Here is a 22,576-nt window from a genome sequence, read left to right as displayed (position 1 = left end):
GAATTCCTCGGTCTCTGTCTCTCTCTCAACAATTTTGCACTGGAATGACTGAATTTATTGCCTCCAATTCTATGCACATATTTGCTGGCACAATACCCAACTGATTGTTTTACAAGACAGTGACACTGAATATCTCATACCATAATTTTATATATATTTTAGGCAGTAGTTATGAACACATGAATTTGGAAGTAAGTTTAATTAACCAAAACAAGGGCCCGTTCCAATTACATGCCCAAGGCCCACATCATTTCCAAATTAATGTTACGATAACAAGGGTCTACCTTTATATTTAAGATAAAAGCTGAGGCTTTTAGAGTATTTCATTTAAGCCGCAAGCTGCACATTATTTCATAGGTACATATTGCATGTCAGTTATGACCAAAATCAGCCTACATGCTTACGGTGTCAAACATTAATTTTGCTTTATGTTAACAATGAAATCACTGTGTAATATGTGAATTTGAAGATGTAAAACCTGAATATTTAACAGAGGCAATATTGGAAATTAATTTACAACATTCTTATTGATTCAAAATCCACGGACAAGAGCCAAAGAATGATAGACTCAGTTCCATGAGCCTTAGGGAGCTTTGTCCTTTGTCTCTCCCCACTCCCATCCCAGCTGGGTGCCAGCTTTTCCAAGAATAAGAGTAACAACAAACAACAACAACAACTCACAAGCCTCTTGAAGACCTTTTGGATCATAGTCTAGATTTCCAACACAGAACACATACATACTACTGTTAGATAACAAGATTATGATTAACAGTAGTAATCTTATTAATTAATTGTAATTTGGCATTGGGAATTTACAGACTTTGCGGAGGAAAAAGGCAGCAAACAGCACTATAAAGTGGGGATCAATAATTCTCTCATCACCTAATCCAGAATAGTCCAATTCAGCTGCTAGACAAGAGAAAGCTATTGGAAGACTTTTCTATATTCAGATGATGATTCGTGTTGTGCTTTTACGTTACACATCTATTTACTTTAGAAAAGGGACAGAAGGATCTGTCACAGAACCATAGAACTGTAGAGCTGGAAGGTCCAATTTCACTTTCTCATTTTTCCAATCATAAATTCTCAATATTTCTGCATCAGTTTGCATTTTTTAAAAAAAAGTTGTAATGAAAAATCACCAGAATTTTAATGTTCATTTCTCCTAATGCATGCAGTTTTGCCTAATACACAAATTTCGAAAGAATTTTTTTCTATACATTTCTGTTCATTATTTTCATCAGTATATGCATCTTTATGCACTTTCCCCTAATATATAAATTTCTCCATACTTCCTTTGGTTGGAGAACTGCATTGCAAAATTAAGAGGAGTGTGAATTTTGAAAAAAAAAATAGCTATGTTTCCCCCCAGTCTGCATATAGTTTCAGGAAGTGCAAATTAGACAAGGCACTAAAATAAAAACCAATCCAAAATCCACCCCTGTCATTCCTGTAGGATTGCATGTATGCATGTACATTTTCATATGTGGACAATTATTAATAAAAGCAGGAATTATTGCTGGTCTTTTAGCAATTAATGCTCTCTCATATTAGTTTACCTCCAGTGTTTCATCCTGAGAGTTATACTGAGGACAAAGTCTGATGAGGCTTGCAGTCCCATCCAAAACTTCACAGAGTTCTTTTAAAAATACACCACAGAAAGGAACGACTTTACAGCCTGGGATATTCAGAGCTCTGTTGACAACTTTTCTATATTCGGATGACGATTCGTGTTGTGCCATTGCATCTTTCAAACTTCTCATTGTTTCAATATCAGACTGGTCCATGAATTGCCACATTTTTAAAACTTTTCTTGACCTATTTGAGAAAAAAGCAAGCAAATCATATTCTGAAGTTTATTAATTCAAATCAGACTGCTGCATGCTAAAAAGCTTTCGTTCACAGTTCATTTACACTGTTGCTCTTTTTTGAAAAATGAAACTCACATCTACTTATGTTACTTATGTATGCAAAAATGGATAAAACAGCAGGGTTCCTTTAAAATTCCTAACTGGGACAATTTGTATAAAAAAGCTACACACCTCTTATAACCACAGGATTTGAGATTATCAATTAATGAATGTTAGAAGGATGTTGGAATGAAGTTAGGTGGTTTTAGCAGAAATGTTATAAAGGATTAGGAAAAAACAGACTGTTAATTGGTGAAAGGAGGGAAAGTAAAGTTACATTATATTAAGATAAATTACAGGACAAAAATTGGAAAAGATGGAAAGGATTTGCTGAAATATTTAATCGAACTAGAATACAAAAAAGGGAGGTGTGAGGAGGTCAAGGAAATAAGCAAATGAAAGATAAGTTATGGGAAGATTCGCTGTGGGTTTTTTTATTGGATTTTATTTTTCTGTTTTCTTCTTTTTCTTTTTCTTTCTTTTTTTTCTTATTGTGATGTGTTGTTTTGTTTTTGTTTAATATGGTGTTTATACTTTTTCTTTTTGTAACCTTCAAAACTCTAATAAATATTATTTTTTTAAAAAAAGGATTTGAGATTATCAAATGCTATGCAATGTAGTTAATAATAAAAAGTATCACTGATTTTGCATGATGGGTCTTTTAAATTGTCAGTGAGACAAGCTCCTTTGAAAGCAGAGCAGTGGCTTACCCCGTTGGCTGCAAGAACTGTGGCTGTACTGAAAAATCCAAGTAAAGCCTTGGTTACTTGCACAGTTTCTTTACACACACACACACACACACACACACACACACACACAGGCCTTTTTTGCTACAGTTTAACAATTTATTCATAAGAACATAATAAGAGCTTGTTTGATCAGGCCAAAGGTTAATCCATGGGTAGGCAAACTAAGGTCCAGGGGCCGGATCCAGCCCAATCGCCTTCTAAATCCGGCCAGCTGACGGTCCGGGAATCAGCGTAGTTTTACATGAGTAGAATGTGCCCTTTTATTTAAAATGCATCTCTGGGTTATTTGTGGGGCATAGGAATTCGTTCATTCCCCCCCCCCCAAAAAAAATATAGTCCAGCCCCTCACAAGGTCTGAGGGACAGTGGACCGGCCCCCTGCTGAAAAAGTTTGCTGACCCCTGGCTAATCTAACCCAGCACCCTGTTCTCACAGTGGCCACAGTGCAATAAGCAGTTGGCATTTCCAGGACGCTAGGGAAGAGACTTATCATTACCTTTAATTCTTGCTTTGTATTTATATTCTTTTGATTTTCAATAACATCAAAAAAATGTTAATGAAAAATGGAGTAAGAAGGGTTTTTAACATTTTTGAGTTGGGTAAGAAACAATTTCTATCAAAAGTTTTGTGGTCTTCCTTTTAATCTCTAGAATGCCTTTTTCTGTTATCTATGCTCTTAGAAAGCTGGTGTTTTATTTTATTTTTAAATTTCCATGTTTATTGTTTAGAAAGATAAATGATGTGGTCTCTGGAGAATTGTGAGAAAAGACCTGTCTTTCACCAATTTTAACCTCCGTCATCCATCTTAGTGAATTTTCCCAAAACAGCCTGTCATAAACTCCCTGGACAAGATAAACGAAGCAACTTAGCAACAGAACACTATTTAGCAGTGTAGTCCACTGTTTATTTTTTTAAAAGGACAGCTGCAAGTAACAGAAGCTGTAGTTTAATCTATGATGAGTCTCCATCATTTGAAGAATGAGCTGCAAGTACCTTAGGCCTGCCAAGAACTCCATGACAGCGTTGTAGTTTCCCATGTTCCAGCAGCATTTTGCCACGTGTACCACATAGGAGAAGACTTCTCGCTTTTCCTCCATAGACCCAGCAGTCAGAATCAGCCATGTCACCCAAGAGCTCACCTTAAAAAAAATAATTAAAAAATACAATACTATACAAAAAAACAAATCACTCATATTTGTATCCTATTCTTTATACTCACACAACCTATTAAATAAGTTATCTCAGTTTTCAAGCAACTGACTTGAAAGGGCTGCATGACTAAGCAAACTTACTTGGAAGTACCTCTCAAATCAATAGGACTTTCTTTAGAGTAAACAAGGGCAGGATGAAACCAAACTCCTGCAGAAGTAAATCACTTTAAGTCCACATCAGGCAGAGCCAACATGGTATCCTCCAGATATTGCACATGATTTGGTGCTTCTAAATAGTGAAGAGAAGGGCAGATCTTCCCTGAGATCTTGCAGGGCCTTGCAATCTCACATGGCCCTGTGGCATCTTTGAGAAGGGAGTGTGGCATCAGATGCCTTAAAATGCCAGGTCACCTGCCAGTACAGCCTCCTTCTCCCATGGCCAGATTTCCCACCCCTCCTTTCTTTTATACTACAGTGGTACCTCAGAAGTTGAATGGAATCTGTTCCGGAAATCCATTCGACTTCCAAACCGTTTGGAAACCAAAGCACAACTTCCGATTGGCTGCAGGAAGCTCCTGCAACCAATCGGAAGCCACGTCAGACATTCAGGTTCCAAAGAACGTTCACAAACCGGAACACTCACTTCCGGGTTTGCGGCATTCGGGAGGCAAAATGTTTGAGTCGCAAGGCGTTCGGGATCCAAGGTATGCCTGTAGAGTCAGGAAGAAATTTTAATTTCCATCACAGTTGGCCCTGGGGTTAAGAGGCTTTTGCCTTTTTCTCAGTTGGTAGCATTTACCGTATTTAACCTATTTACCTGTCACAAATTAGGCAGGTATGGCCCTGGGGTTTTGAGAGGATGCGCCAGCTCCTGGCCTGAGCTCAGGTGGCCAGGCATGGTGCCACTCACCTCTGGTTGACAGTCGGTTTCCACCTGCATTGACCTCTGCTGCGCTTGGGTCCTTTATGCTCATTAACTCCCACAGAATTCCCCAGCAGGTGAGCTAGGATGGAGTATTGAACTTCATATCGGAAGTCTTATTAGGCAAACAGATCCTTGCTCCAGTTCCATACCAACCTCACTGACTGCACTGTAGTCAAAAAATCTGTGGTCTGTTCCAACCCCCACTCATGTCCAATCCATTGTGCACCCTCATTTTGGCCCGGGCAAGGAGTGTGTAATATGCCTACCACACAAACAAGCTCTAGCTCCCATTAACCTTGATGACTGGCCATACTGGCTGGGGCTGATGAGAAGTGGAAGCCAAAAGCATCTAGAAGGCGCATTGACCAACCCTGGTCTACATGGTTTGGGGCTGGAAAACCCCAGTAGCACAGCTCAGCAGTCATCAAAAAATATTTTATAATGGGATCTTCTCCATAACACTGTCCTGAGGATGCAATAACTGTAAAGAAAAATTAACAAACCCTCTTGTTTTTGAGCAACATTATTTCCAAAAGGAAATTTAAAATCATGTCACTTGTAAAAATGTATAATGATGCTCCTCCATCTATAGCTTTTTGATATACATAGTACTTCACAAAAAAATAAAATAAAAAATCTTGTTCAATATTGGAAATAATTTAGAATAAATAGATTTTGACTACAGGCTGAGTTCTCAGAGCTATACTAATATTAACATGCAAAAAACCCCAGCTTCAGTTTGATCTAAAATCCCATTTTCCCACTGTGACTGTACTTGCAATTCTCATATTTCATTGGGCGCAGTGAGAACAATCATCTTCATATATAGATTTTTGTGTGTTCAAACCCTGATCACATATAGATGGCTACTATTTATCACTCAGAAAATGTTCCATTTACTTTCCCACAACTTTTATTAAAGAAAAAAAAAAGTAAGTAAGTAAAAGCTATATTTCACATGGAAATCTAATTCAAACCAACTGGACTATTTTACAACGAAATTCCCTAGGGTTTGTTTTCCCCCCATTGTGTAAACACTTATCAACATGAGATAAAAATGTGATTTTTTTCTACATTTAGTTTCCTTCTTGAGTCCTGAAGGATTTGTAATTTATGTTTGCAGAGATATCTTCAGTGATGAGAGCTTCACATAACAGATAAAAACGCATTTCCCTTCAAAGACAGAAAACTATTTCATCTTCTACTGACAGCTAAATTTAAAGACACAAACCTTGTAAAGTCAACCACAAGAATGTGTTGAACTAATTTAAAATTATCTACAAAAAACAGATGGATTATACAGTATATAATTTTACTGTAATTTAGATAACATCTCCTGAACATCTGATTGTTGACTGATAGAACAGCAAATCAAATACTGTACAGCAAAGTCCAAGAGAGAGGCAATTTTATCTGCTTTTACTCAGAGCTTCAATTTAATTCAGCATAGGCAACCCCACAACTTTAATTATTTCTTTAAAATAATATAAAAAAATTGGGGGGGGGGAATGCAAAGAGGCCAACAATAAAAGCAATCCACAGTTCAATCAAACCCTAATTCAAAATATCACCATAAAAATCAATGGCACAGTGACAATTTCAAAGCAGCTATCAGAATTCTTAAAAGGGTTCAAATTTTCCAGTAGCAATGAGTTACAAGGATAACTGCATAAAAATGGCAGTACTGTGGCAATGGAACTCACTGAATAATAAAATGATAAATGAGAGGGGATGCAATAAATGTTGGATATGCCATGATATTCTTTTTCCACATGTGGTGGAGGTGCAGGAAGTTTAAAGCCCCCCAGATCCCTATTCCTTGAGTCCCTGAGTTTTACCAGTCTTTGCATCAAAAAATAAACTTCCTCACTTCCTATCCTGGCTGATGCAAGCCAGCTAGGGTTTGGAGGCTGTGACTGTCCTACTGCTCCACCTTTCTGCTCCCTAGGTAGAGATTGCTCTGCCCAGCACTCTTATCAATGTCAATGCTGAACTATACTTTAAGCACTGATAAAATACTATTGCACCATTATATTTTATAATATATTTACGTAAATGAGCCTTGGTTTTTAAATCGGTGGAAGTCGAGAACAAAATGAACGCAACATATACACAGCAGAGCCTTGAGTAGAGCATAATGAGACAGTTCACATGTAGCACAAAGTCAAGCAGTGGGTGAGCAAGGAGGAGAAAATGTGCAAGTTTCCAGAACAAAGATCATGTTGCAGTGTTTCTCCTCTGCTCCTGCTACTGTCATGCTAGCCAAGGGAAAGCCAAGGTTAGGCTTAGCATTATGTATGCACTCAAACTTGTGGTTGTGTCCTTCAGGCAAATGGTTTGGAGGTGAAGGTTAGGCAATGACATTTGAGTATAGGGGTGTTGCTAGCATGCCCTTATTTTTATTTTTGAGATATGTATCTGCCCCTTAATCTTAACATACAAAGGAAAATGCTAATGGTTAATAAACAATTTCCCTTATGCTAGTCCATTAAATGCTTTGGGAAAATCCAAAAACATGTGTATCTTAATCACAGTTTCAGCTGTGCACAACACTGCTGAGGATGTAAGCTGCAAAGTTCTCTTTGTCTCAAACAGATAAAACATTTCAGAACAAAAAAAGGGACATCTGCAAGGCTAGCGAATCACCCAACTAACTACTATGCTTTCAGAATCTCAAGTAAATAAATCACACATAGGCTGCTATCCTATGTTCATTTTCAGAGGAGCAAGCTCCATTGGACACAGTAAGATTTACTTCTGTGCAGATTGGCATAGGACTGTGCTGTTATGCATATGCCCTATGAATAACCCACAAAGGAAAAACAAGACAAGCAAACTGGTTGATAAGTGAATCAGGAAATTAATAGACCTTTCAGACTGTTTACTTATTATATTACACTTGTTGTAAGTGAACAAAGTAAGATGGATAATTGCATAACCTGGAACTAGATCACATTTACCCATCGCACATACATAGCTCTAGTTGGAATTATTCATAGAGCCTCCTTTAAACTCTACACTAAGCACAGCATAGCTTTGGCCAGTTGTCCTGGTAATGTAAACAGAAGCTTGGAAAGCCTCAAGCACAAAAGAGAATATGGAACTATAAAAAGGGTTTCAGATTTCTTTAGAAGTGCTACTGCTTAACTATTTAACCTGTAAACAGCTTGGCAATACAAATGTTTCATACTTTCACATCTAAAGCAGTAGGCAATATTCAGAGGTGCTTTTGGAGGAGCATCCCCATTAGACAAAAATAAAATAAAAAGAATGAATTGTAAGACTACAGAATCTCCCCCTCAAAACATTTTAAATACTTGTGATTATTATAAAAGAGCTTGGGTTGTAGCCAACAGTGTCCCTCAGGTGACAGACAGACTTATTTCAGTGGAACAAGTGGGGGGAAACCATTCCAGCTCTCCCCTCTAATCCAGAACTAACATGCTCATGGGAGAAACACTGATAGTCTTTTTTCACATTTTTCCTCATATGAGGAAAAAATGCACAACCCTAACTGGAACTACAGTGAACCCTCGAGTTACGTACCACTCTGGATATGTAACTTTTGGGTTGCGAACGCAGCAAACTCGGAAGTGTATACTTCCAGGTTTCGCCACACACACATGCGCAGAAGCGCTCTATCGTACCGCACACGTGGACAGAAGTGACGCCTCCAGTTACAGACTTTGCAGGTTAAGTATGGACCCCCGGAACGAATTTAATTCGTATCCGGAGGATCCACTGTATTCACAGAGCCCCCTTTAAACTTGTCACTAAGCACAACACAGCTTTCACAGATAGTTCTAGCTTACTCCGCCTTTCCACTAAATGTGCCCTACAAGGGGGGGGGGCACCAGAGCCATTGCCATGCCTGCCTCCCTCTGTGGCTGCCTCCATGCCCGTCTGTGCAGCAGAGCTGGGGCAGGCAGCATTCTCTGTTTTGCTTGAAGCTGCAAAATGTCCTGGGCTGCCCTGATGGGCACGTTAGATTTTGTCACCCTATAAAGGCGCTGTGAGGCAAGTAAGGCCAAGACAGAGTTATCTGCCCTTGACCACTTTGCTCTGGAGAAGCTTGACCATTGCTCTGCATATCACCTTGTTCAAATACACTTAATAATTTACAAAGAATCAACAAAGGAATATAGTTGTAACCAGTGCTGAGGACACTAAGTGACAAGCCAACAACAGGCCATACAGTGTTTGTAGAACAGCTGCTGAGACCAGTTCCCTCCTTATTTCTTTGGTCAATAACATGCTACAACAGTTTAGGGGGTGAAAATAATAAGCTGGACAGACTTGAACAAGCATAACAACAACTGCATGCACATTAGTAAAGCCAAGCTTTTACAGAGCAATGGCAAACGTGCAGTCAAACCCCAAGCTTAAGCTATAACAGCTTTTATAAAGTCACATTAAGCCCAATGATGTTATCTAGTGGATCAAAGTGTTACATCTTTTAATTTATATCTTAGGCAGGAAACTTGCTTGGAAGGATTACAGTGAAATAACTTGAGTGCTCTAAAATTATGCATTTGTTTCTAATTAATTATGAATATAATTATGAGCATATTGGAACAAGTAATTGTTTTTTTTTCAATTATTAGACAGAATTTTAAAGCTGCTGCTTGTGAACTGAGTAGACACATCAGTAAAAGAATTTTATTTTTTTTAATCTGAGAAAAGATCTGGCACAAGCAGGAGGAAAAATTCTTTACATAGCCATGAAGACAGAGAAATATAGCTGTAAACTGTGGATGAGATTAGGGACCCGCAGAGACTTAGTACAGCAAAAAGTACATATATTTCTAAACCTTACAGTGTAAACAAATAAATATAAACCTGGACTGGAATGCAAACAAAGCCTTTGAAAAGTGAAGCAACATGTCCTAGACAAAAAAACCTATTACAAGTAGAAATAAATGTGGTTCAAGAGATAAAACCTGAGGATCCCAACTTATGAGATGGTATTCAGCTAATCTTTTGGGCTAGGGCAATAATTATTGGTAGTACAGGGCGATTTCTCCCTCTTCTCCCTCTGCATTGTCCCCAAATCTGCTCTGGAGGACTGGGAGAAACTGCACAGATGTAGGAGACACACAGGATAAATCTTTGCACTGATGGAACATTTACTTCAGTGCTACAATGAATACAAACCATGGTATTTTGTCAACTGATTCACTTACTTATATACACCTTTTCTACCTATAATACAAAAGTCAATTTCAAAAGTGAAGATGCTGTAATGAACCACATTCCAGGGGAGTGGCAGGGCAGGGCAAGGAGAGACTTGCACCTATTCCAAACCCCATTCAGCTCAGTAATGGGACCTAGGTCTTAATCTTCAAAACTCGGGCTCAAACATAAATATTTTATAAATAATAAATGAATAAATTCATTGCATCTCCGGTTCAAATATATTATTCTATATCAGCTGGGTAAGGAATAATATTCTCTGACCTATTTGAATGTGAACAAGACGTCAATAGGACACAGCCTGTTCCTCTTCTGAGATAATCACATAAAAATATCTCTACTTAAGCAAAAATTAGCACATAAGGTACGTAGCTTAGCTAAAGGCTGCTATATGAGCTGTACCTTGGTTCCTAGTGAAAATTTTCATCAGCTGTTTCTTTAACATTCCTGAATAAGATCATATCACATATTCATGCTTTTATTGTCACTCAGTCTACAGAGATGAACAGTGGATATGATTCTGTAAGTAAAACACATCTGGTTGAATGCAGTGGAGCCAGGAAAGAAAAACCATTTCAAAGAAAGAACTAAAAACACTAGAAGTACAGTTTGATACTTAAAACCAAAAACCTAGATTTGCTCTTGTAATCCCAAAGGTTAAATCCCAGTTGTATACACTAGGGGTAGACAATATGGTGCCCTACAGGTGTTCATGGACTACAACTCCCATGCTGGCTGGAGATCTGATGAGAGTTGGAGTCCAACAGCATCTGGCTCAATCATTTACACCAGAGGTAGTTAGTCTGTTGCTGAAGACATTGCCCCCCCTTCCAAAGCCTAAGTAGGTCAGTTCCCAGGTACACCTGTGTATTTGTAAAGCTGGTCCCCTGCTCTCTGCATGATTTTGGCCATAGGTCAGAGATGGGACCTCAAGCCTAGGGCCCAAGCGCAGCTTGCCTGCCTTCCCCATCTAGCCCTCTGAAGTCTCCCCAGGCCACCTCCCTCACTAGTCCTGCTTTGCTCCCACACTCCCCCTGCCCCCAGCTGGAACATGTCCTTGAGAGGGATTAATACAGCCAGAATCTAGCCTTTGGGCCAAGAAAGGTTACCCAATTCTGCCCTAATGACACATCTCATGCTCAAACAGAGGCAATACTTCTGCATATAAAATTATATAGGACATTCCTGGGTATATGAGCACTACAAAAGCTATGGGCAGGGGGGAAAATAGTGAAAGGCAACACAGCATTCGGGTGTAAAAAGATTCTCCGCTCCTGTCATTGGTGAACCATGAACACAGCCATCTATTGCTTGGAAATATCCTGCACCATTGCTTTTAGTCCTTGCCTGAATATTCCCTAATGGATTTGACTATTCCTTATTACGGCTCTCCTGCAGTTTCCTCATACAACCCTAGGTAATGCTTTCATGCTGTTGCTACATATTATGAGCTTCATACAATGCTGTAGTGAATGAAGATTATTTTGCCAAGATTATCTAGGACACGTATCCAGTACAAACACTAACTAGGAATATTACAACAGTTTGATACATGGATTTTTGTAAGTGCTGTAATTGTCCCTGTACTAGAATAAGATTGACTGGCTAATTTGCTCGGGAGGAAAGGAATATCCTAACAAAGAGCCTTGGCCATTTTAATATGATTATACACCACTTTAAATGTACTGTTCCAAAGAAGGACTGGAAACAGTTTGATACTTGTACAAACATAATCTTTTCAAAAGGTTTCTGCAAAGCCAGCTAGGCATTCTAAAAATCCTGAACTAGCAGAGAGAAATATTTATTTACATTCCACCCACTGCTGAAGCACAATGATAGTTTTAAGACATCTCTATTTTCTGTTAAAAGACTAAAGTGGCAATTCTATACCAGTCTACTCAGAAGTAAGTCCCATTGAGCTGACTGGGTCTAATTCCCAGTTAAGGGGGTGCAGAACCGCAACCTATGGAACATACCCAGATGGAAAGCAACAAAGATTGGGGGGTGGGAGGGGGTGGAGGCCAAGCACCAAGAGAAATGGTTGAAGGAGTTGTGTATGCTTAGCCTGGAGAAGAGATGATTAAGAGGTGATATGAAAGCCACCTTCAAATATTTGAAAAGGAATTACCATGTTTTTTGCTCTAAAAAAGTAAGGGGAAATGTGTGTGCGTCTTATGGAGAGAATCCAGGCGGGAGGTGCTGCTCAGCACTCCCTTTAAAGAGCTGTGTGGAGCAAGGGGGCTTTTCCCCAAGGAGGGAAAAGGGCTGCCCTTCTCCCTCCTAGGGGAAAAGCCCCCAAGAGCTCTGCGCGCTCTTTAAAGGGAGTGCGGCTCTTGGGGGAGCCTTCCTCCCGCTGCCCGGGAGAGGCTGTGCGTGGCTATCCCATAAGCCAGAACAGCAAGAGGCTATCCCAGAAGCCAGATCCCTCTTGCTGTTCTGGCTTCTGGGATTCAGAATATTTTTTTTCTTGTTTTCCTCCTCCAAAAACTAGGTACGTCTTATGGTCTGGTGCGTCTTATAGAGCGAAAAACACGGTACATAGGTGATGGTCCAAATTTGTTTTCTACTGTTTCAAAGAATAGGACCCAAACCAACATGTTCAAATTACAAGAAAAAGGAAGGTTTTTCTTTAATTCTTAGCATTTTTAATGCATGTTTCCCCCCGTTTTCTTGGTAATTCAAATAAGGATAGAATTGAACTTACAATCTGCTAAGAGAAAAAGCACCGATTTTTCACTAAATTGATGTGGGGAGAGCTAAAACATTATAAACCAATTCTCAACTGAGGACTACATGGAATAATGGAAGGCCAACAGAAAAAGTATAATTTTTACAGTGCTGCTGAACAGCATTGAACCTTATCTGTCAGCTGAGAGCTAAAATGTATTTAAACTAGTCTAAAATTGGTAACGTGTACTGACTGAATGGTTAGCCTTCAGGTTCCTAGTAGTTAAATATATGAAGCTATCAGTAAAAACTGGAAAGAAATGTATGCCATTTGCTCCTGGAGATAACCAGTTATCCTTTTTTCTGTATAAAAGCACACAATTTGTAAGACAGCTGCACAGGATATAAAAAAATGCCATGCAGTATTTTCTTTCTGAATTTCTTGGTCAGCCATAATTGATGTTTAGAGCATTATACTGACTAATTTGGTTAAAAATTCTACCCCAAGGGACAGCCCTCTGAAATGAATGGGTAACTACATCAAACATGAAATGCCTTTGTCAGGAAGCAAAAACTATTAAGTAATATCAATTAGCTCTAGCATTTATCAAAAATTTATGAAAAAGCAGTGTTACATGATATGCCATTTGCATGCAATAATTGCGCAGTGGAAAAAAAGGACAATGGTATGAAATAGTTGTCTCCCATTAAGTATCAAGAGTCTGTCATCTAAAAATTCATTCTGGCTCCCACAATATAAATATAGTGAATTATTTTTGCAGGCAATGCCAGAAGTCAGCAAGCAGTTACTGGTTTTCGCCAACCAAAGCATGACTCTTTCTGTAGGAATTTTCTTTCAAACAGATAAACAGCGATGGGCAGAAAATCCCTGTTGCTAATGGAGTATGTATGACAAACATATTGAACATGCAGCTAATATTGTAAATAATGTAAAGAATTGATATATCAAATTTCCCCCAAAATTGTAAATTACATTTAGCAAAAGCACATTTCACTATCTAGTATATAAACAGAAATAAAAAGTTCCCAATTTCTACTGCATTAACTGAAGTCTCAATGCAATAAGCTTAGAATGTCAGCTAAAGCATCCATGACAGACGGCCATCTAAACACTGCTTGAAAACCTCCAAGGAAGGAGAGCACACAAACTCCTGAAGGAGACCGTTCCATTGTCAAACAGCTCTTACTGTCAGATTCCCCCCCATATGTTTAGTCAGAATGTCCTTTCTTGTAACTTGAAGCCATTGGTTCGAGTCCTACCCTTGCCTCAGGTAAGTATTGTGTGAAGCAACAAATGAGTAGCATTTCCAGGGTTCCTAGGGTTGAATCCAACTAAGTCATTGTGTGAGCGAAATAACGTCTGTCTGAGCAACAGAACTTTGCCTCCTCTCCCCCTCAACATGTCTCTCACAACACCCCCAAATCTGATCCAGAGGATCCAGATGCATGAGGAGAGGAGACAGAGGGGAAGTTTCACTATATGAATGGACAACCCTTAGATATTGCAAACCATATAGGGGAGGTCCATACCTCAGTAAGAAAGGACCATAGCTCAGTCACAGAGCACCTGCTTTTCTTGCAGAAGGTTGATGGTTCAATTACTGGCCTCTCCAAGTAGGACCAACAATTTCCCCAGTCTTCGAGAGCAGCTGCTATTCAGTACACAGTCTAAATAATACTGAGATAAATGGTCTGACCTTGTATAAGGCGCCTTCCTTTTTTTCCTATGAAAAATACCTTATCTTAAAAGTAATATGTGAAAACAAAGGCCTTAATATAGCAGAACCTTTGAAATCAAATTTCTACGCCCCTATGCACTGTTAAAAGCGGTGGAGTTTTCAAGTCAACATTTGCCAACATATATACAGTGGTACCTCGGGTTACATACGCTTCAGGTTACAGACTCCGCTAACCCAGAAATATTACCTCAGGTTGAGAACTTTGCTTCAGGATGAGAACAGAAATTGTGCAGCAGCAGCGCAGCAGGCCCCATTAGCTAAAGTGGTGCTTCAGGTTAAGAACAGACCTCCGGAACAAATTAAGTACTTAACCCGAGGTACTACTGTACAGCATTGCTGCTGCTGCTGCTACTACTACTACTATTTAATATATTTATATCCCACCTTTCTTCCAAGTTGGCAAGTGTCCCATATTTTAAAAGAATCAGAGGTTGTTAAGAAGAAAAGGAATGCCTTATTTCAGAATAGTATCCAAAGCTCTACTGAACTCTGAACACATTAGCACGTATCTTTCACTTCAGAGTACAGGGCTACCAAAGCAAAAATAAAAATAAAATAAAAAATAAATACAAAGACTTCAAAGAAAAGATCTATAGTGTTTCTGATTTTATGGTTTTAGCATGTTCCCATCGTATAATTGACCGAGTGGCTTTTGTGATGAATGGATCATCTCCAAACTGATATTTAGAGCAACGGGAATGTTGTTCTCCTTTGAACAAACCGGAGACAGTGGTATGAGATTGCCTTTGATTGTGGAAACAACGCAAGAGAAAAATGGGGGAGATCACAAAACAGAAGGAACAAGCAGGGGGTGGAGGGGAAGAGGAAGAAAAAAGAGGCAAAGCCTCAAAAATATACAGAAAAAATATGAAATTGAATCAAATAGTAAGATGCCAAATGCATTTCAATAAAGACTTTCTTCAGGATTTCCCAGTAAAGCAACATCTCTCCCACATGTTGCCTTATAAGGAAAAATGTTGCCTTGCTAGGAAAGGTGTATTTTTGTGCCCTCAAAAGTCTTTAAAGAACTACTTTGGGCATTTTACTACAGCGTTGCTATTGCTACAGTATTAAATTTCATTTCCCTCCCAATGTCGTTTTGATGCTTTGCCCCTTCTTATTTTGCTTTGCTTAATCTTCTCATGGAAAGTTACAGTAGCTGCTGTGGCTGATGAGAAGTAACATAAATGTCTCAGCAAAAGAAGGTCATGCATACAAAAGGACACTGAACATGTCTCCCATGGCAAGTATCCCTTTTAGACACTATTCAAAAGAATATTGCCAGCTGGAAATGCAGATGACTCACACATACAAATGATAGAAACTCCTGCAGTATCTGAAGGTGAGTTATCATCCTTCAAGGGCTTTGTGTTCTCCCCTCATCTCTTACTCTCCTTCGCTCTCACTCTAAGCTTTTCTCATTAAAACTGGGGAAGGTAAAAGGTAAAGGTACCCCTGCCCGTATGGGCCAGTCTTGACAGACTCTAGGGTTGTGCGCTCATCTCACTCTAGAGGCCGGGAGCCAGCGCTGTCTGCAGACACTTCCGGGTCACGTGGCCAGCGTGACGACGCTGCTCTGGCGAACCGGCACCAGAGCAGCACACGGAAACGCCGTTTACCTTCCCGCTTTAAAGCGGTACCTATTTATCTACTTGCACTTAAGGGTGCTTTCGAACTGCTAGGTCGGCAGAAGCTGGGACCGAAAGACGGGAGCTCACCCCGCCGCGGGGATTCGAACCGCCGACCATGCGATCGGCAAGTCCTAGGCGCTGAGGTTTTACCCACAGCGCCACCCGCGTCCCCAAAAAACTGGGGAAAGTGGCTATCAAATAACAAATCAATGATTAAGATATCTGTTATTCACAAAACTTTAGTACAGCGGCTCTCGCTACTGTTGACTTAGCAAAGCAAAGAGTCTCTGTCACAACAGAATGCCATCCTGAGTCAGTTCAGGACACCTGCTCAGCACAGTTAAGTTATACCACTGCAGTGGTACAGGAGGCCCTCTGTCACACTCAAAGCAATTAAGCATCTCCTTGAAAAATAATTGAGAAAAAGAAACTGGGCTAAGGTTTGCTGCACCAGAAAACTACTTAGAAAAACAGCGCAGCTTCTTGAAGAACAATCACAGCATATGAAAGTGCTTAATTAGTTTTCTGTGGATTATGGATAAATACATGTGAGCTGCTAATGTAATCTAGATACCCCCGTTTCATAATGCTGCATGCAGACCACTAAGAAGATCATGTTTAGCCTGCAACAAAACAGTTCAGAGAATTAAGCAACATGGCTGCTTTCCACAAGAGCATGAGTTTATAAGAAACCAAATAAACTAATTTATTAAAACCACTAGGCCCTGATGGCAGCACCCAACATGCTCAGGCAGATGACAGGTCCCTAGTTCTAGATCAGCACTCAGCCGGATCTAGCCAACATTTAAATTTCTCATAATGCCCATCACATAGTGTTGCTGTAGGGCACTGTGGAAAACAAAATGGCACCCTCAGTGCCACAATACATTGGGAGCGTTGTAGGAAATTTAAATCGCTGCTAAACCCAGCCACTGCTGCCATCTGCTACCACCAGCTAGTAAACCTGCCAGTTCTTGTCAAAGGTTAAGGGCCCCATCAGTAAGCCTTATGCCCAGGTTCCTCTCAAATACTGAAAAAACGAACCCTTTACCCACTCCACAAACAAGATAAAAGAAAACCAACCATGTGCGTATGTAATCAAAATCCTCACCCTACCTCGTTGAATCTTGTCACCAAATCTTCAACAGCATTGTGTTCCTCATTCGGGGCAGAAAGAAGAGTTGCGGAAATAGAAGCCTTAAGAGTTGATAGTTTGCTCTGGCATTCAGCATTCCCCAAATCTCCGGTTAAGAAGCAGAGGTAGTCGATTGGCAGTACTTTTCTGTAGAGATCCTGCTCCTGCTCAGTCAGAATACTAGCAACCTCCTCTGGAAACTGAATGAGGTGCTGAAGTTCTACAAGTTCTTTACTGACACCAGCTACAGTGGAAGCAAGGGCATTTGATCCAGCCATAGATGAACTCAATTGTCGTTCTAAAAATAAACAAAATGCAAAATTTTAAAAGAGGTAAATTTCCTCCTTCCACCTATTAACCAGAATTTCACAATAAATGCATGACATATTATGTGGGGTTTTTAAAAACCCAACTTAAATATTCCATTATTACAAGTGGATAGCACCTGAAGTTCCGTTTTCAATATCTATAAATCATTGTCCTCCAACACAGCTGCATAAAATTTCCTGTAACACAGGCAAATTACACTTTCAAGTAGACAGCATCAGTCTATGGATGATGAACCACTTTATCACCTGCTAATGTAGCAATCATGGCAGCTCACCAATTGATGGCTGTTGCCAGCTATTTCATATATCAGGCATAGGCAAACTCCGCCCCTCCAGATGTTTTGGGACTACAACTCCCATCATCCCTAGCTAACAGGACAGTGGTCAGGGGTGATGGGAATTGTAGTCCCAAAACATCTGGAGAGCCGGAGTTTGCCTATGCCTGTCATATATGAAGGCTGTCAAACAGTAAGTTCAACTATAATGTCTACAACAGCAATATGAACTTACTTTCAGATGGGCAGTAAAATAATTGTATCTGCTTCAGAAATGGAAGGGGTTTTTTTGTATTTGTTTTGCTCTCGGATAACTCCCAAGTGGCAAAAATAATTGATATTTACTCAGTCACTCTGCAGCACCAAGTGAAGATTCCCCCACTTCTTTGTCAAGGAAGCTCACAAACACACCACAATATGACATCATCACAATAATAGGGGAATGTGAGTAAAGTTATTCCAAAGTGAACAGGAAACTATAGTGAAGAACACAAAGTAAATAGCTAGGGTTCTGTGTGCCCAACCAAAAAAATAGGCTTGGTGAACTGAGATGGCTGAAATTTTCCTTAGTAAATCTGCATAGTGAAACTAACAGAAATTTTGTACAGCAGTGTATGAGACTGTGGCTCTGAGAAGCTAAGTCAACCATTCTTCCTTTTACAATTTATTTGCTTGTGTACTTATAAAGTTACTACCATGAAACATACTACAATAAGACATACCCCCACTCCCAGAGGCACAGAATCATGCAATGGAAAGCAATATAGGTAGGGAAACAGAATAAGAAACATAACAATGAATTTTAATGGCTACCATCATCACACAGAGTTCAATGGAATACACAACTCAGCACATCTGATCTAATGGGAACTCTAAATAGGAAATCACTGTCAAATAAGTATTGTGTTCAAAAAGAGTACTACCGTTTATGTTGCCAGTACTTAAAAAAAATATCGGTGTTGATCAAGGTCACTAGCACAGGTATGCTAACTGGCTTGCCTGGTAAACAAGCAATCAAGCTGCAGCACAGCTCACTCACATTCATGTTTGATTATTGCAAGAATCTCTACCTTCTCAACCCAAAGGAGGGTCTCTGAAAATGATCTCTTGCAGGCTGGTGTGGATTTAACACTCCTAACTTTCCCTTTTCTGCTTGCTTTCAACTAATTCCATTCAATTCAAGTGCAGCCTATTCCTTTTGCACAGGTTTAGCTTGTTCCAAAGTCTTCCTCAGTAACAAACCTATTGAAATCCTTCCTCCTGAGCAAATCACTCTCTCTCTCTCTGCCTCTCTTACCTCACACGTTGTGAGGACAAAATCAAAACTCTACAGTTTGAGAACAAACAGGCCAAAGAATTCTGAAGATCTTTGAAAACAAAGCTTTTATCTTGGTCTCCAAATGGTACTCCTTGTCCTCACACGACTGCACCTTCAATTCATTCCTGTGATGAAAATCATAACATTGGAAGTGGTTATATGCCTGTCTCGTTGCAAGTTTAGACAAGAGCTTGCACAGCAGCTCACAGAAGCAAGCTAAAGGGCTCTACAGTATTGGTGTCAGGCCACATCTGAACTTGACTAGAATCCTCTGCCCTCATCTAGGCCACTAGACAGACCTAGAACTCCAGTTTGTTTCCCCTAGGCTTTTCTTTTATAATATGCCTTGTAATCTGTATTATGGCCGCTTCCATTTAAAGGATTAGTGTTTGCTTTTACAATAGGAACATTTCTGGTTGAAAAACAAAATTGGAGGCAACCGATGTCCTTCACCAAAGTGGTACCCATACAACTAACTGGCACCACTTGTGCCACGGGCTCAAGGTAAATGCTCACAGTCACTGAGAAACCATTATCATGTTTAAATGATACCCCCCCAAAAAACCCCTATATTTAGGGTATCTAGAGGGGCTAATCTAATGACATTTCCATAACTAATTAATTCTGCACTCCATTTTGGCAACCACATCATCCATAGCTTTTTTCTACATTGTTGCTCACAATCTTGCTCCCAACTTTGTGAAATCTTGGTTGGTCTTGATAAAGGCTAGCTACAATTTGTGTGCTCTTTAGCCAGTATGACTTTTTCTGCCTCTCTTATTTTTCAAATCTCACTTGCCTCTTGAGACTGCTCATAATTTTTGCATCACATACTTTTATATTTGCATGTCAAGCTGCAAAGCCCTTCATTTTTCTTTTAAGCTAATTTTATAAATAAGCATTCAACTTATACAAACTGTGTGACTTTTGTTAATTCTCCAAACCAAGCACACTCCTATTGACCTTTCTGGGTCATTGCTGAATTCTGCAACACCAATAAGGTAATTTGGTTCACTGCAATATAGTCTATTTTACAAAACCGTCCAGTAAAGATCCTAATACTAGTGATATACCTGTAAGATATGGGTTTATGGCCTTGTAACACTATTCTTCCCTGAAATGTTCTATGCTACATCAGATTTGTCTGCCTAAATCTTCCAGTAAGATCTTCCTTTATACTTCTCACAATCTGCAATGTTTATCATTAACAAGACACTGTATTAATCTGTTGAAAATATGAGAAAAGCAAGCTTTGCTGCTGGAACCCAGGGCTACAGCTCTGCTGGTGCAATGGACTTCTGTGCATGCTATAGACTCTCATCTCCTCCAACCCACAACATGCCCTCCAAATCAGTTCCACAGTTGCCGGAGTAGAGGACATGGAAGTCCTGGCATGCCAGCAGAACTGAGGGTACACCACCTTTCATTTTCATGCTTTAAAGTTATGTTTCTTCAAGATGCTACTGCAATTTTTTAAAAAAAATTACTTATGCTTTGCAGGCTGTGCAAAGATTAAAGAAGACTAATTCTGAATGAAATGCATAAGAAAGTAATCTCGCCAAGAACAGCCTGATGTTTTGTATTAAGAAAGCCGGGATTTTGCTTGTTTTTAATGTTAGTCTTCATAGACATACTGGGGACAAACAGGTTGTTCCAGTCTGATACACTATAAAATAACTTCTCTCAAGTGAGGACTGTAGGGAGGGAGGGATATTTGCTCTCATAACTAACTCTTAGGTCTAATCATGCCATCTAAAAACAAAGAAAATTTACCTCAGATAAGTTGTCGCTTGGACTGTTCTGAATCAGTCGGCCAGCAAGTTGCAATTAGTCCATGCTTGCCTAACCCTCAGTCAGAAAGCAATGGTTTAATGTCCTTGCCTTTTTAAAGTATCCACATAACTTACACATTATCATGTTATCTGAGAAATCCCATAGGATGAATGTGTCTCAGGCTTATAATTGCTAGTTACCCCCTCCCCCCCAAAAAAAAGGCACAATGGAGGATTAAAAAAAACCTTTTTTTGGCTGGCCTCATTCTTTAGTTCAGCTCTCTTGTCATTTTTGTGGCTGGAGAATTTGTATGTAATTTATATAAGTTTCCCTCTGTATGAAAGCCTGGGAATTTTTTTAAAACACACAAGGGAGTGTGAGCCAAGATTTTTTTTCATTTTTCTTGTCTTTTTTCTTGTAAGCTAGGTTCTCAATACTGCATCTCTGTTCTGTCATTTCCCCTCCTACTTCATGTCTGTGTTCGCTAATAATGACTGCACATCAGGGTTTTACTTATTCCTATACATTAGCCTTCATAAACTTGGCTGGTGGCCTCCAGTTGCTGGCTGGCGTTGATGGAGACTTGTAGTCCAAAACATCTGGTGAACACCAGCCAGATTGGCAAAGGCTGCTCTATATATCAACAGAGGAATTCGCTATTTCTTACAATCTTTACATTAAAAAATCTAGTTCATCAATGGTTGTTTTTTTCTTTTCTTTTTACCCTGAACACATCACCATGTGTTACCGTTGTATTTAGTGAAGTACATTGGTCACACGTTTCAGATCATGAGAGTTGGACATTTCAAGAAATTGTAATAGCATTTTCAGAAACCTAGTATATTTAACCGGAACTTTGGTTTCAGCATTGTTTCCTGCTATAATAACTCTAACCTAGATGTTCTCGACATAATTGCTTCTAATTTTAAACCAAAGCAGTGCAGATGAAGCTTGTAGAATTGTGACCCAGATTTAACATTTTTCAATTATTTAAAAATTGCTCAATACAACAGTCAGAGATAATGAGGCACAGCAGTGTGGTAATAGCAATCACACTCTAAAAAAACAAGTAATGGTAAAAGTCAGGCTCTTCCTGCAGAGTTGAAAATTGCTTTGCTAAATTGTTTTGTGACCCCATTTTATAAATGATGTGATATAGTGCCTATTATATGAACAAAACATCTTGGGAAAACTCAGTGATATAATACAAAGCTGGAAAGGCAATCCTGCACTTTCTTTGAAGGTCACTTGGCATTGGCTTACGGTTATGGCCCCTAAACTGGAGATTAGTCAACTCTGATTTATAGGGTGTTTCTGAAAGGTGCTGCAACAACTTACCGTATTTTTTGCTCCATAACACTCACTTTTTTCCTCCTAGAAAGTAAGGGGAAATGTCTGTGCGTGTTATGGAGCGAATGCCTACGGATGGCGGGGAGATCTGCTGCAGTCGTGAGCAGAGGATCCATGGTTCCCCTTCCTTCCCTCCTCCGTGGCTCGCTTTGCTCGCTTTGAAACAGCAAAGCGGGAGAAGAGCCATTGAGTGGGGAGAAGAGAGGGACAGAGAGCCTGGTTACAAAGCAGGGATCCACATGGATCCTCAGGATTTTTGCACTGGGTCACCCCAAATTCACCATCAGATCACATAGCATGTCCATGGCTACAGCTTGCACCAAAAAAATCACGCACCCACTGTTGCTTGGGGCCGCAGTGGTGCAAAAACGTGGTTACAAAGCGTGGATCCACATGGATCCTCAGGATTTT

General features: G+C 39.7%; 1 protein-coding gene across 9 annotated transcripts in view; it reads right to left on the bottom strand.

The window, feature by feature from the left end:
• The window catches only part of PLCE1 (phospholipase C epsilon 1), a 125,938-nt gene that overhangs the window by 37,585 nt on the left and 65,777 nt on the right, over positions 1 to 22,576 (bottom strand). For all 9 annotated transcript variants that reach the window (XM_083614024.1, XM_083614023.1, XM_083614020.1 and 6 more), the window contains 3 exons: positions 17,102 to 17,418; positions 3,652 to 3,797; positions 1,560 to 1,818 (listed from right to left, as the gene is read on the bottom strand). In XM_083614024.1, coding sequence (XP_083470150.1) covers positions 1,560 to 1,818; positions 3,652 to 3,797; positions 17,102 to 17,418 — 722 coding nt within the window. The remainder of the gene's footprint in view (positions 1 to 1,559; positions 1,819 to 3,651; positions 3,798 to 17,101; positions 17,419 to 22,576) is intronic.

Source organism: Podarcis filfolensis (assembly GCF_964270895.1).
Source record: "Podarcis filfolensis genome assembly, chromosome: 5".
Classification (NCBI taxonomy): domain Eukaryota; kingdom Metazoa; phylum Chordata; class Lepidosauria; order Squamata; family Lacertidae; genus Podarcis; species Podarcis filfolensis.
This window is presented reverse-complemented; position numbering and strand designations above follow the sequence as displayed.